The sequence below is a fragment of the Rhinolophus sinicus genome, linkage group LG02 (genome assembly GCF_036562045.2).
Source record: "Rhinolophus sinicus isolate RSC01 linkage group LG02, ASM3656204v1, whole genome shotgun sequence".
Classification (NCBI taxonomy): Eukaryota; Metazoa; Chordata; class Mammalia; order Chiroptera; family Rhinolophidae; genus Rhinolophus; species Rhinolophus sinicus.
Window position 1 is genome coordinate 34,044,897 of NC_133752.1, and position 16,949 is coordinate 34,061,845.

Sequence of the window (16,949 nt, forward strand, 5' to 3'; positions counted from 1 at the left end):
AAAACAGAGATCATTGATTTTATTGAGACAAATTTACCCATAAAACACTCTGGGCCCAGTGCCTTTTTGAGGGACATACATCCCCCCACCCCCACCCCATGTATTTAATTTCTCCTATGTTTATTATCACAACTTCTTGGAACTATGGATATTTATGTTTTTTAGGAACATAACATTTCATCTAGAATTTAAGTTTCAGTTTAAGTAGACATGTTTTCATTTAGAGTATGTTAGCTGGGAGCAGCTGTGCAGGTTGAGACGCCAGGATTGTCAGTGCAAGGAATGTTTGGGTGTGGAAGTCACTTCCTTTCCTGTGTGTGCGTGCGTGCATGTGTGCGTGTGTGTTTTCATTTGCTTGTGTGTGTCCATTGTGGATGTCTGCAGTTACCCCTGGAAGCAAATACACAAACCAGAAGATTCCCATAGACAGGGAGGAGAAAAAAACACAGCTGACTCAACTGTGCTGTAGGTATTTTTCTTTTCTTTTTTCTTTTCATAAGAGAGCACTAGAGACTCTTTTTTTCTTTTACTCCCTTCACCCATTCCATCCACCTCCCACCCCTCACCTCTGGTGACCACCAAACTGTTCTCTGTATTTATGAGCTTGTTTTTTTGTTTTGTTTTATTTTGTTTTAAGATTACACATATAAGTGAAAGCATATGGTATTTGCCTTTTTCCTTCTGACTTATTTCACTTAGCATAATGCCCTCAAGATCCATCCACGTCACAAATGGCAAGATTTTATTCTATTTTATTGCAGAACAATATTCCAGCGTGTGTGTGTGTGTGTGTGTGTGTGTGTGTGTGTAATCACATTTTCTTTATCCATTGATAGATATTTAGGTTGTTTCCATATCTTGGCTATTGTAAATAATACTGTAAGGAACATGGGAGTGCATATATCTTTTTGAGTTAGTGTTTTGTTTTCTTTGGGTAAATACCCAGAAGTGGGATTGCTGGATCATATGATAGTTCTATTATTCATTTTTTGAGGACTTGCATACTGTTTTCCATAGTGGCTGCACCAACTTCCATTCCTACCAACAGTGCACAAGGATTCCCTTTTCTCCACATCTTTGCCTTGATAATACAAGACAAGCATTTCTTTTTGATAATAGCCATTCTAACAGATGTGAGGTGATGTCTCATTGTAGTTTTGATTTGTATTTCCCTAATGATTAGTGATGTTGTGCACCTTTTCATCTACTTGTTGGAGATCTGTATGTCTTTTGAAAAATGTCTGTTCAGGTCCTCTGCCCATTTTTTAATCAGAGTGTTTGTTATTTTGCTATTGAGTTGTATGAATTCTTTATATACTTTAGATATTAACCCCTTATCAGATATAGGATTTGCAAATATTTTCTCCCATTCAGTAGCTGGCCTTTTCATTTTGTTGATGGTTTCCTTGCTGTGCAGAAGCTTTTTAGTTTGATGCAGTCCATTTGTTTATTTTTGCTTTTGTTGCCTTTGTTTTTGTTGTTAAATCCAAAAAATCATTGCCAAGAGGATGTCAAGGAGTTTACCACTTATGTTTTCTTCTAGGAGTATTATGGTTTCAGGTCTTACCTTTAATTCATTTTGAGTTAATATTTGTGGGTGGTATAAGGTAGTAGTGCAGTTTCATTATTTTGCATGTGGCTGTCTAGTTTTTCCAACACCACTTAGTAAAGAGACTGTCCTTTGCCCATTGCATATGCTTGGCTCCTTTGACATAAATTACTTGACATACATGTGTGGGTTTATTCCTAGGTTCTCTATACTAAATAGCTTTGTAATATAGTTTGAAGTCAGGGAGTGTGATGCCTTCAGCTTTGTTCTTCTATCTCAAGATTGCTTTGGTTATTCAGGGTCTTTTGTGGTTCCATACAAATTTTTGTATTGTTCATTCTATTTTTGTGAAAAATAGAATTTTGATAGGGATTGAATTGAATCAGTAGGTTGCTTTGGCTAGTATGGTCCTTTTAACAATATTAATTCTTCCAGTTCATGAGTATGGAATACCTTTTCATTTATTTGTGTCTTCTTCAATGTCTGTTTCAATGTCTTACAGATTTTAGTATACAGGTCTTTCAACTCCTTGGTTAAATTTATTCTTACATATTTTATTCTTTTTGATACAATTATAAATGGGATTGTTTTCTTAATTTCTCTTTCTGATAGTTCATTATTCAGTTATAGGAATGCAATAAGTTCCTGTATATTGATTTTGTATCCTGCAACTTTACTGAATTTATGTATTAGTTATAACAGTTTTATTTCTTTTTCTTACCTAATTGCTCTGGCTAGGACTTGCAATACTATGTTGAATAAAACAGTGAGAGTGGACATCCTTCTCTTGTTTCTGACATCAGAGGGAAAGCTTTGAGCTGTTTACTGTTGAGTATGATGTTAGTTGTGGGCTTGTCATATGTGGACTTTATTATGTTGAGGTACATTCCCTCTATACCTACTTTGTTGAGAATTTTTATCATAAATGGATGTTGAATTTTGTCAAGTGCTTTCTCTGCATCTTTTGACATCATCGTATGATTTTTATCCTTCATTTTGTTCATGTGGTATATCATATTAATTGATTTGTGAATATTGAACCGTCCTTGCATCCCTGGAATAAATCCCAATTGATAATGATGTGTGATTCTTTTAATGTAGTTTAGAATTTGGTTTGCTAATATTTTGTTGAGGATTTTTGCATTTAGGTTTATCATAAACACTGGATTGTAATTTTCTTTTTTATGGTGTCCTTCTCTGGTTTCAGCATCAGGGTAACAATGGCCTCATATAATGAGTTTGGAAGTGTTCTCTCCTCTTCTGTTATTTGGAAGAGTTTGAGGAAGAGGCTGAAGAAATAAGGCAGTAGAGAGAGATTTTTTTCTCTTTTTTTTAAGAGTAGAGGATAATAATTCCAAAGTAAAATAAGATGACCAGAAGACAGAAAGGCTGGCAAAGGAAAAGAATAAGGACTTTTTTTCTCTCCAACAGAAGAGCAACAAGAAAAAATGGATGTAGCATATATATACCATAAAAAGTGAGACTAATGAAGAAAAATTGAGAAAATTATTTTCTAATAATCTATTTTCCAGGGAGGCATTACTGGCCTTCTACATATATAAATGTTTTATATTTCCAGTGAGCCTTGTGCTTTTCCTTCAAAACATTCATCACACTTATCACACTTGTTCACCATCTGGTTTCACCACTAGATTTCAATCTACTCTTTTAAGAGGTCAGTCAGGATGTCTGTCTTGTTCCGTGCTGAACCTCTAGTACATAGAAAGAACTGCATGTTTGTCACATAGTCAGTGCCCCAAAGAGATTTGATGTGTGAATAGTTGACAACATCGTAGGTTTTCTCCCTCTGTATTTTTACAGTGCGGTAAAATGCCTGACACAATAAACACTTGACAAATACTTGTTAAATGAATGATTCTTCTCAGTGAAATAGGAAGTGAGTTTATTTACTGAGATGATAATACCTAAAGCATTTTGAGCTTTACCCATGTGTTAGGCACTACAGTAAGTACTTACATGCTAGCTGCTCTAACAAATAAACCATGAGTTGCAGTGGTTTACATAATAAAAGTTTCTTACTCACAAACACTACAAAATGGCTGCTCCTGATGGATAGGCAGAGCTCCTCCTTTCAGAGACCTAGGCTTCTTCTGTCTCCTAGTTCTACCATCTCCTAGCCCCTCACCTGCAAATGGGGGAAGAGGTTGAAAATGAGGTACCTGTCCCCATACAGATGCAAAAAAGCTAGGAAGCCACTTCTTAGGGTCAGCTCTGTATTATGGAAATGGGACATGAATTTTGGTGGACACTTAGTCACCTCTTCCACACATGAGTTCCTTACCATTTACAGTAGCCCTATGGAGGAGGTACTGTTATCCCCATTTTACAGATAAGGCTACTGAGGCTTAGACCTGTCCAAAGACAAAAAGGTTCTGATTTGGGATTTAAACTTAGGTCCATCTGACTCAATAGCCTCTATTTTTAACCACTAGACCAGTGTTTCTCAAGCGGAGCAGATTTTGTTCCCAGGGAACCAGAAGACATTTGGCAATGTCTGTTTATGTATTTGTGTGTGTGTGTGTGTGTGGGGGGCACTATTGTTATCCAGTGGATAGGGGCCAGGAATGCTGTTAAACATCCTAGAATGCATAGGGCACCCCTCAACACCCAACATATACACACAAAACAAAAAATTTTCAGGCCCAAAATGTAAATTTCAGGCCCTCAATGCCAAGGTTGAGATATTTTGCACTAAACTGTGCACTGTCCATGATGGTAGATGGTAAAGTCGAAGTAAGGCATGATCGAAAAAGATTAGGAACAGCTGCTGTGAGGAATAAGCTAAGTGTCTTTTTTAATGAAAGGATTTTTATGAAAGGATGTGAAGGGTTGGCAAATAGAAGAAAAGTGCTGGTGGTTGTTGAATGTGGAGGAAGGTAAGTGGTTCTATTATTTTTCTACCAGCTACTTGGCATTTCTGGGACTTGATAGTATTTTTGAAGAAGTAAGTGATCTGTACTTTACTGGGTGAAAATATTATCCTTCAAACCATTTTATTTCTGAACTCAGGAAGACAAGACTCGTCCTTTTATCACATCTAGTCCTACAAATGGGGCTGAATCCATTGCAGAAGGCTGGCTCTCTGCCAACCCATACAACACGAAGTTTGGTGACATACATTTTTATGACTATATCAGTGATTGCTGGAATTGGAACGTTTTCCCAAAAGCTCGATTTGCATCAGAATATGGATATCAGTCCTGGCCTTCCTTCAGTACATTAGAAAAGGTAAGCCATCTTTGATTTCTCAGTGATTTAGAATGGTGGGGTATTGGCATATGTCACTTCCTCAGCAGTGTTCCAGAAAGTTAAATGAAATCTTCTTATTTAAATGAAAGTTTAGGAAGAAGATGATAGAAGAGAACTTTTTTTTCCTTTAAACTTTGGTGAGCTAAACTCTTATAGTCATCCTTTTGGAGATTATAACTTTTCTATATTGCTTTTAAATATGTTCCTTCAGGAGCATTTCAAAATTAAATAGGAGTCAGTGGTTGCTTAAGCCTGACCTACTATCATACATGAAAATAACTCTGACTTGCTACTTTCTGTATATCCTACAACTTTTTTTGTTTTAAATCATTTACAGATATTCAGAACTGAATAGTTTGCTACAGTAAGAGAAATGAATGTGAAAATAAATCTTTGTCTAATGTTATCATTTCATATTATTTCTTTTCTCTTCCTTTTCTTGCTCCTTTTTCTTCATGTTGGTGTATTTGATTTTCAGTATGTCATTTCATTTTCTTTGTTCTTGAAGATTCAATTTTATAGATGGATTCAGTTTTAGAGCTGTTTGTGTTCTTTTTAAAATAACTGTACTGAGATATAAATCACTGACCATACAAGGCACTCATTTAATGTGTACAGTTTAACGGTTTTCAGTATATTCCCAGAGTTGTGCAGCCATCAACATGATCTAATTTTAGAACATTTTCATTACCCCAAAGAAACTCTGTATCCATTGGTAGTTACTTCCCACTCTCTCTGTCCCTTCCACCCCAGATGTAGACACCACTAATCTGCTTTGCATGTCTATATATTTGCCTGTTTTGCACATTTCATATAATTGGAATCATAACACGTGATCATTTGAGCTTGGCTTCTTTCACTCAGCATAAAAATTTCAAGGTTCATCCATGTTGTATCATCTATTAGTATATCACTCTTTTTTATTGCTGAATAATATTCCATTGTATGGATATACCACATTTTGTTTGTCCATTCATCATTTGATGTACATTTGTGTTATTCCCACTTTTTGGCTCTTATGAATAATGCTGCTATGAACATTTGTGTATCTGTTTTTGGGTGAATATATGTTTTCAATTCTATTAAGTTTATACTGAGGAGTAGAATTGCTAAGTCATATGATAACTCTATGTTTAACATTTCAAGTAATTACCAAACTGTTTTCCATAGTGGCTGTACATGTTACATTCCCATCAGCAATAGATGAGGGTTCTAATTTCTCCATATTCTTGCCAACACTTATTATTTCCCATTTTTGTTATTTTTTACATTTCCCTGGACATTTACCTTTACAGGAAATTTGCATTTCTTTGGTGGCTAATGATGTTGAGCATGCTTTCATGTGCTTATTGACCACGTGTATATCTTTCTTAGAGAAATGTCTTTTCAAATCTTTTGCTCATTTTTCAATTGGGTTGTCTTTTTATTATTGAGTTATAAGATTATGTATAGTCTGGATATGTTCTTTATCAGATATATGAGTTGCAAATATTTTCCCCAATTTGTGGGTTCTCTTTTTACTTGACAATATTATTGAAAGCACAAACATTTTTAATTTTGATAAAGTCCTTCTTATCAATCTTCTCTTTTATCTCTCTGCTTTTGGTGTTATATCTAAGAAACCATTGCCTCCCTAAATCACAAAGGTTTACTCTAGTGTTGTATTCTAGTTTTAGCTCTTAAATTTAGGCCTGTGATCTATTTTGAGTTAATTATTCTGTATGGTGTAAGGTAGATGTCCAGGTTCATTCTTTTGTATGTGGAGAGCCAATTGTCCCAACACCATTTATTGAAAACATTATTCTTTCCACCATTGAATTCTCATGACCCCTTTGTCAAAAATTAATTGACCATAAATGTTAAGATTTATTTCCAGATTCTCAATTCTGTTCCATTGATCTGTATGTCTATTTTATGCCAGTATATATTGTCATGAACACTGTAGCTTTTTAGTAAGTTTTAAAAGCAGGAAGTGTGGGTCCACCAACTTTGTTCTTCTTTTCAAGATTGTTTTGACTGTTCTGGATGCCTTGCATTTCCATATGAATTTCAGGATCACTTGCCAGTTTCTGCAAAAAAAGCCATCTGGGATTTTGATAGGGATTATGTTGAATTTGTAGATCAGTTTGCAAGGTATTGCCATCTTAACATATTAAGTACTCTGATCAATGAACTTGTGATGTCTTTAATTTCTTTCAGCACCATTTTGTAATTTTTACTGTACAATTCTTGTACTTTTTTATTAAATTTATTTCTAAACATTTTATTTTTTTTGGTGCTAATGTAAATGAAATTATTTTCTTAATTTTATTTTCAGATTGTTTATTACTAGTGTATGAAGATACAATTGATTTTTGTATATTGAACTTACGTTCTGCAACCTTACATAACTCATTTATTAGCTCTAACAGTTTTGTGAACTTTTAAGGGTTTTCTATGTAAAAGAGCATGTCATCTGCAGATGGAGGTGGTTGTATTTCTTCCTTTCCAATCTAGATGCCTTTTATTTACTTTTCTTGCTTAATTGCTCTGGCTAGGACTTCCAGTACAATGTAGAAGTGGTGAGAACAGACATATTGTCCCATTCCTTTTCTTAGGGAGAAAGCTCTCAGCCTTTTACCATTTAATGTGATGTTAACTGTAGGTTTTTCATAGATGCCCTTTATTAGGTTGAGGAAATTCCGTTTTGTTCCTAGTTTGTTCAGTGTTTGTATCATGAAAGGGTGTTGGATTTTGTCAAATGCTTTTTCTTCATCTACTGAAATGATCATGTTGTTCTTGTTCCCTCCCCCATCTCTTGTGTAAAGTAACCACAAAAAAGTTTTAAGACAATTTCAAAATCTTCCTCTATTTCACCATCCAAACACAACTATATTTGCTTCAATTACATCAAAGTTATATTGTATTTTTTTAACTTTAATAAGTAATGTCAAGAGCTTAGCTTTTTATTATTCTTGTATTGCAGTTCTGATCTTTTGGCAATAGAGTTATTTCAAAATGAAGGAGGATGGAGTTCAGTGTCATGACTCAGGTAGAAACAGGTGTTGAGAATGGGAAGTAAGAAATGAAAGAAGCAAAAATATTTACTGAGCAGATGCTCTGTACCAAGTTACCCATTGTTTTATTTACCAACAATTCTTCTCTCTCCACTTTGACTAAGGACCGGGAGAAAACCAAGGCACTAGAGAGTGAGGGTTCCATCTGTGTCCCTAGATAGTAAGTAACATATCTGGATTCAAACTTATTATCAGACTCCAGAGCTGCTAACCTTCGTTTCACTATATTCAGAAAGGTGCATTTTAGAAATTGCTAAACCTTTTTCTTGAATCTATAAGCATTTCTATTCACCTCCGGAAAATAATGAAATCACCATGTTTTTGTGATATGCCTGATGATGTTCAAAGATACTAAACACTATATTTTTAAATAGGGAAAGGTGAAGAGTAGTTATTATGTTCATTATGAAGCCTTTATTTCAGTCATTGCCTCTTTTCAAGCTACAATGCTTAGTTGAAGTTTGAATAAGTAATTGGAAAAATAAAAGGAACCAAAAGAGTAACTTTACATGGAAATTTGGCTCTTTTATTTAGAGCTTTTCTTGTGTATTAAACAAAAATATTAAAATGTCTCTCTCTAGTTTGGGATACATTACTTCTTTGTAAACTAATCATATTTTCAACAGGCAATTATCAATATTGCACAGTGATTAAAAGCTTGGGCTTTTGAATAAACAGATCTAGATTTGAATCATAGAACTGCCCCACCCTAGCTATAGTGCCTCAGACAAATTATTTAATCTTTTTGAATTTCAGTGTCCTTGTCTGTAAGCTGGGGTTGATAGTAGTAAATACCTTTTAGGAATGTGTGTGTATGTGTGTGTGTGTGTGTGTGTGTGTGTACACATGCAGATATGCTTGTGTGCATGTGATCGTGTGTAAAGATTAAGTTAATTTATAGATTGAAGCACTTAGCACCATTCTCGACTCATAGTGAGAGCCCATAAATTATAAGCTATTGTTACTATTCATAGAGCCATTCTCGCCGTATGATTTGTATGATACTTTTATTTTCTTCAGATGCATCTAGGTTTAAAGAACTAGAGGCTGGAGCTAGACTTCACAAATTAGCTTTGGATCTTGGGAAAATTATTTAACCTTTCTGTGCCTGGTTTTCTCATCTGTAAAGTAGGATGATAATAGTGCCTACTCAAATGGTTTTTATAAGGATTAAATAAGTTAATATTCTTAAAGCAATCAGAACCTTAGCTGGAGCTTTCTAATTCCTTCCAGTAACATTGTTACAGCTGAAATTTACAAGACTTCCAAACCGCAGCTATCAGGAGATAGAAACTTTCCCAGTAGCAGAAGATCAGGTTAACTGATTACGGGGTACATTCAAATTATTACTGATCAGAGAGAGGGCTAAGAGGTTCACAGATGTGTTTCAGACTGTAAAACGGCGGATGCACAGAAAGAAAGGAAGATTATTGTTAAAGGTATGTGCATCTCAGATGTGTGCAGACTGTAAAGACTAATACCTCTGTTTTAAATAAATAATAGGAATAATTAGTGTTCTTTATACTTGTGGTAACAGTTTTAAAAAATAGATATAACTTGGAAAAACTTCCCACATTAAATATGGCTAATATACATTACTTAGATTTGGTATAATAAATTTCTAAAGGATAATTTTTCCTTTTAAAGTGATTGGTCTGTGCATTGCATCATTACTGAGAATTATAAGTCATATTTTACGAAGAGGGATTAAGCTTTTTTATTTTCAGGGTTTTTTGAGGGTGGGATACGTGTAACTTGGATTAAAACTCTGACACTTTCAATTGTAGCCAGCAATTGTCCTGTATCTTTCTCAACTGCCAATAGTACATTAAATCTTAGGCCTAGAAGCCAGAATTATTGCCTTTTTTTTTCTGTAAAAAGCATACTACTACGTGTGTGGTATTTATTTTTTGATTTGACCTGATTATAACTTGTCAAAGGAATGAAAGATCCTGTAAATTGAAAGATCCTGTAAATTGTACCTGGTTTAAACAAGAAAGATTTATTATTAGGAGAAAAAAGTATCATTGTTTGGTTTGTGTCTTCAAATATATCAAAATTAAACATGTGTATATCAAATATGTTACTAATCACTGAGAAACAAATGAGCAAGTGCTAAAGCATTTATTTACTATCTTAATAGTGATATTTTATTTCTGTTAAAGAATTGACAATTTTAACAGAATGTTGATTTCAGTCTATTATTCAGTTTTTAAAATTTATTTACTTAAGTAGACAAAATGATGTTTAAAAATACACTTACCTGATGTTTAAAACAAGAATATTTTAATAAGACAAGACTTTTGATGGAAATATCAAAATGTAACTTTTTAGGTTTGAATAAGGGAGAGTACAGTTGCCAAATCCTGGTTTTGTGATTCAACTTTGCCCAAGGCTTGTTTTTCACCAATAACAAATATGATGGCAAAAACATCTGTGAAATTAGAGTCTCAGAACAAACCTTGAGCTATTTTCCAGTGTGTAGAGTACTTTTCACGTTTGTCAGAAATATGTAGAAACATAGTTTTACTCCTAAGTTCTCCATTTGTGCCTCTTATTCTTTATTCAAAAGGTTTCAACTAAGGAGGACTGGTCTTACAAAAGCAGATTTTCACTTCATCGACAACATCATGAAAACGGTAACGATCAAATGCTTCTTCAGGCTGGACTTCATTTCAAACTCCCGCAAAGCACAGATCCGTTACGTGCTTTCAAAGATACCATTTACCTTACTCAGGTAAGGCATTTTCATTCTGGAGTTCAACAGGCTCCTGCTTGTAAACCTTATGTGATGAAAGCTATTTGGCTTTGATTTTACTGATTGAGGAATTTGTCTTCTTCAAAATAGATGTACGATGACATGTAAGACTTGAAAGAGTTCAATTTTGGCATTTTTGGCATTTGTCTCTCTTACAAGAACTGCTCACAAAATTCTACAACAAGTTGTACATTAAAATGTTCCCTAGCTCAACAAAAACTCATAAACATAGACAATAGTTTAGGGGTTACCACAGGGTAAGGGGTGGGGGGCTCTAGAAGAGGGTTAACAGGGTCTAATAAAAAGGTGACAGAAAGAGAACTGACTCTGGGTGATGAACACACAATGAGAGATATAGATGATGTATTACAGAATTGTACACCTGAAATCTATGTAACTTTACTAACAATTGTCACCGCAATAAACTTTAATTAAAAAAGAAAATGTTCCCTTGCTCAAGATTACTCTCATAGTCCAGTAATTAAGACAGTAGCATTTCCCAAGGATAAAGTGGAATAATGGAACACAACAGAGTCCAGAAACAGACTCATGTATAATATAGTCACCTAACTTGTGGCCACGATGCCACTGCAGTCCTGTGGAAGGGGTGGTCTTATCAATGAACAGTGCTGTATCAAGTGGGTTTCTTTATGGGAAAATCAGTGAACTGTGACTCCAAGTCCATATACAAAAGTTAATTTGATCAGTGATTGAAGATTCAACTGTGAAAGGAAATACTATAAAGCTTCTAGGAGAAACCATAGGAGAATATTTCATTACCTTGACATGGGCAAACATTTCTTAAACAGGACATAAAAAACTCTAACTGTGATAGAAAATAATAATAAATTGGACTTCATTAATATTATGGACTTTTTTATATCAATGGCACCATTTAGAGAGAGAAAAGGCAAGCTACAGATTGGGGAACAGTATTTGTAATACATATGTCTGAAAAAAGATTTATATACAGAATAAAGAATTTTTATAAAGCAATAAGAAAAAGACAGATAACCTATTAAAAATGGACAAAAACCTAGAACAGGCACTTCACCGAAGAAGAAATCCAAATGGCCAGTAAGTATATAAAAATGCATTCAGTTTCATTCTTAATCAAGGAAATGCAAATTAAAGCCACGCCAGGATACTTCTACACACAATGTAATTTTAGCACAGTGGCTAAAATGAAAAAGATTGACATTACCAACTGTTGGTGAGGAGGTAGGACAGCTGAAAGTATCAGACATTGCTAGTAGGAGTGGAAATTTGTTTAACCATTTTGGAAAATTTTATGGCAGTTTCTCCCCAAGCTAAACATTTGCTTACTCTTTGAATCAGTATTTCTACTCCTAGCTATGTACCCAACAAAAATGAGTGCATATGTCTGTCAACAGACATCTAAAAGAATGTTCATGGCAGCTTTATTCATAATAACAGCCCCCAACTGGAAACACCCTAAATGTTCTTTAAAAGAAGACTTTATAAACAAATTGTGGTATATTTATACAATGAATACTCCACAGCAATAAAAAAGAATGAACTACTGACAGCATCAACTTGGATGAATCTTACAGACATTATGTTGAGCAAAAGAAACACTGAAGTTTCAATATAGACAAAATGAATCAAGATGATAGAAAATTAGTGTAATTTTAAAAATAAATTAAAAAAAATATATATATATTTTATATATATATAAAAATTAGTGGTAACCACTCTTGTGGAGAGGGATGGTGAATTATGATTAGGAAAGGGTACAAGAAATCTTCCTGGAGAGCTAACAAAGTTGTATATCTTGATCTGTGTGCTGGTTACATGGGTGTATATGTATGTTAAAAGTCACTGAGTTGTACACTTAAGATCTGTGCATGTTACATGATCACTTAATGGACTATTTTTAAAACATCTCTATTAAGATATAATTGAGATGCTATAAAATTCATTCATTTTAAGTGTACAATTAAGTGATTTTTACTGTATTTATTAAGTCTTGTAACCATCATAATCCAATTTTAGAGCATTTCTGACACCACAAAAAGATTCCTCGTGCCCATTTGTACTCACTTTCCTTTCTCACTTTCAGCCCCAGGCAAACATTAATCTGCTTTCTGTCTCTATAAATTTTACTTTTCTGAATATTTCATAACCAGAATCATATAATACTTGATCTTTTGCAGTTGGCTTTTTTCACTGAACATAATGATTTTGAAGTTCTTCTATGTTATAGCATATATCTATGCTTCATTCCTCTTTCTTCCTTATTACTATTCTCTTGTATGGATTTACCATTTCTTATTTATCTAGTCACCAGTTGATGGACATTTAGATTATTACAAGTTTTTGATTGTTTTGAATAATACTGCTATGAATACTTGCATACAAATCTTTGTGCATATATTTTCATTTCTCTTAGGTAGAAATAGGTGAGTGAAATTGCTGAGTTATGTGGGAACTTTATGCTTAACTTTTTAAGAAACTATGGAACTGAAGTTCGTATAATATTTTCATCTTAAAGTTTCCATTTTTCTTTTTTTTTTTTATTTGCCTATTTTAAATCATGAGCTTGTAAACTACATAAGACGGTATTAAAGTCACCGCTAAATTATCTGATGTTTTTGCCGTGCTTGTTCTGAGAGAGAAGGTAAGAACCTAATCACAGTCATGTGAGTTGGTCTGACGTAGAGCACAAGTTTTTGTTACACATGATCACATTTACATTTTTGCACCTTAGCACCTAAAGATATACCAATTTTTATCCAAACTCACGCTCACGCTCATCACTTTTCTCCTGTATGAAAACACAAAGCCCCAGATGGAAGCTGAAACAGAAAACTGTAAGCCAAAAGAGCTCTTTTTTAGAAGGTGATAAACTGGTAAAGAGAATTTCAGTGTTTCAACCATAATCTTATCAGTTAGGGAAGTTTTGCCAGCATGATATGTAATTTATGAACTTACGTCATAGAACCCAAGTTTAAAGATAATGTTGGTATCTGTCCCTTTTAAAGTGTTGCAGTTAATCCTTATTAGTTTTTCACAGCCAATATTCTATAAAAGTGTCTCAATTTTTATATATGAAACTGGGTGATCCTTATTTGTACGTGTGTGTGTGTGTGTGTGTGTGTGTGTTGCTGTGAACCTTTTCAGCTGTTGTTTTTCATGCTGGCTTTCCTCCTCCCAGCTGTTCATTTTATGACTGTTACTTTATTCTATTTCCTCAAAACCACTCTCAGAGAACTGATAGATACAATTGTTCATTCTGAACTCATTAACATTAGAGGTGCATAGCTAAGAACTGGGTAGACAAGTAGAATTATCTGTTGACGGTTTTATTGGTGATGGTTTTTGTCTCATAATTGAGCCCTAGTGTCCTGTCACTAGTCCTGTTGGTTCTACCTTGGAACTTTCTGACATAGTAGAAGGGATCTGAGATGAAAGAAATCAGAATTAGGATCTTTTTTGATTTTAGTGTTGGATTTTCTTGACTGAAATACAAACAGTAAATCTTCTTTTTCTCATAGTCTGTCAAACTCTTCTGAAGAGCAGGGTACTTGCCTGTGTGTCATTTTTCAAGATATCCTATTAAGCAATTTTTTTTTTTTTAAACTTCTTGAAAAATTTTGGCTGAGAAAGCTGTATAGTAAGTTTCTTCACACTTAGATCATTCCCTACTTGATCTTATAACTACAAAGGTATCCCTGTAGACTCTCACCTCTTTAATTCTTGCAATTTTCCAAAATAATCTTGCCTCACCTTTCATTCTCTTACGTTACCCTATTGTGTTGTATTCTACATAGCCTACATTCCCAGTCACACCCTCTTAAGCTGTGTCACACGTACCTCACTGCTTAGCTGAGGACTGACTCAACTAAACTAACTGACACATCTCAACTAACCTTTAAGTGACTTATTCTACCAGCGTGGCCTCTTTCTAGTCACGTAGAGAGGAAGCTGGGCTAGGGAAAGTCTTTACTAACCCCTTAGCTTACAGCCCCCTCTAGTGCTTTCATTTATTCTTCACATATTTATTGAGCATGTAGTGAGGGCTGGATGCTTGGCAATGTCCCTTAGAGATTCACATTCTTTAGAGGTCCATTTTATTTCCCCATGTTGCAAGTAACTTGATTATGAGAACTAAGGGGAAAAAGGCAGGCTGTGCTACAGGCCCAGGTGTTGATGACACCTGCTTCCCTGGAACAGTTATTTGTTTGGTCAGCAGCACTGAGACATGATAGAAGATCCAGGCTGTGCTGAGCTTTTAAGATGGGTATAGGGTGAGTAAAGGAGGGGAATATTTATATGCATCGTGGAATTTAACAGTCAGGCAGACAATCAGCATTCTTTGGGTGTCTACTAAATGCTTGCCCTGGGCCGGGAGGGGTTTTGTATACCTTCTTATGTAATTCCAGCAACATTTGCCGATATCTGTGTTATTATTCTCATTTTATATGTGAGGAAACAGAGGCTCAGAAAGACTAATTATTTTGCTGACGTTCTCAGGGCAATGAATGGAACAAGTTTCTGCTTTTTAAACTATAATATTATATCCCCTCATAACTGTGATAAGAGGAATTCTATAACTGTCGAGGTGTTTAGTTGAATTATAATGTCAATTTTCAACAGTTGAGGAAAGCAGACATCAGATATTTGACACATTAAAAAAAGGCCTTACTGGAACAATAGAGAAAATCAACAAAACCAAAAGTGAGTTCTTTGAAAAGATCAGCAAGATTGAAAAAGCTTTAGCTATACTGGCCAAGAAAAAAAAGAGAGAAGACACAAATTACTATATCAGCAATGAAAAAGGCAACATTACTATTAACCTTACAGAAATAAAAAGGGCGATAAGGGAATACTATAAACAATTGTATGACAATAAATCATAGAACCTACACAAAATGGACAAATTCCTAGAAAGACACAAACTATGAAAACTGACTGAAGAAGAAATAGATCCGAGTAAACCTATAATAACTAAAGAGATTGAGTTAGTAATAAAAAAGCTTCCCTCTACAAAGATGGCTTCACTAGTGAATTCTAAAGAAAACATTTAAAGAAGAATTAACACAAATCCTTCACAAGCACTTCCAAAAAATAGAGAAGAAACCACTTCCTAACTCTCTTTTAAAGCCTTTATTATTCTGATACCAAAACCAGATAAAGACATATCAAGAAAAGCAAACTATAGATCACTATCCCTTATGAATATAGACAGAAAAAAAATCTTCAACAAAATACTAGCAATCCAAATCCAGCAGCATATAAAAAAGTTTATACACCATAATCTACTGGGATTGACCCCAGGAATGGTTCATCATGTGAAAGTCCATCAATGTAATATACCATATTAATAAAATAAAGGAAAAATAACTATATGATCATCTCAATAGATGAAGAAAAAGCATTATACAAAATCCAACACCCTTTCCTGACAAAACAACAACAAGAAAGCCATTCAACAAACTAGGAGTAGAAGGGAGCTTCCTCAACCTGATATTGTAAAGCATCTTTGAAGAACCCATAGCTAATCTCATATTTAATGGTGAAAGACAGAAAGCTTTCTCCCTAAGATCAGGAACAAGACAAAGATGCCTGCCTTTGCCATTTCTATTCAACACTTCAACACTGTACTGGAGATTCTAGTCAGGACAGTTAGGCAAGGAAATGAAATAAAAGACATCCTAATTGGAAAGGAAGAAGGAAAACTATATCTGCTGATGACATGATCTCATATATAGAAAACCATAAAAAAAATCCACCTATAAACCTATTAGAGCTAATAAATTAATTCAGCAACTTTGCAGGATATAACATCAATATACAAACATCAGTTGTATTTTAAGCCAATGAGCAATTTGAAAATGAAATTAAGTAAACAATACCATTTACATTAGTATCAAAAAGAATGAAATACTTTGGAATATATTTATCCAAGGAGATGAAAGACCGGCACACTGAAAACTACGAAACATTGTTGAAAGAAATTAAAGAAATGGAAAGACGTCTGTGTTCATGGATTGGAAGACTTAATATTGTTAAGATGTCAATACTCCCCAAATTGATCTACAGATTCAATACAATCCCTATAAAAATTCTTACTACCATTTTTGGAGAAATGGGCAAAGTGATCCTAAAATTCACGTGGGAATGCAAGGCACCCAGTGTAGTCAAAAGAATCTTGAAAAAGAAGAACAAATTTGTTCTCACATTTCCTGCTTTCAAAACTTACTACAAACCTACAGTAATCAATATAGTGTGGTACCGACATAAGGCCAGACATATAGATTGATTGAATAGAATTGACAGTCCAGAAATAAAG

General features: G+C 34.3%; 1 protein-coding gene across 2 annotated transcripts in view; it reads left to right on the plus strand.

Moving 5' to 3' along the window:
- The window catches only part of MANBA (mannosidase beta), a 78,785-nt gene that overhangs the window by 50,703 nt on the left and 11,133 nt on the right, over window positions 1-16,949 (plus strand). For both annotated transcript variants that reach the window (XM_019738927.2, XM_019738926.2), the window contains 2 exons: window positions 4,580-4,798; window positions 10,448-10,612. In XM_019738927.2, the coding sequence (XP_019594486.2) occupies window positions 4,580-4,798; window positions 10,448-10,612 (384 nt within the window). The remainder of the gene's footprint in view (window positions 1-4,579; window positions 4,799-10,447; window positions 10,613-16,949) is intronic.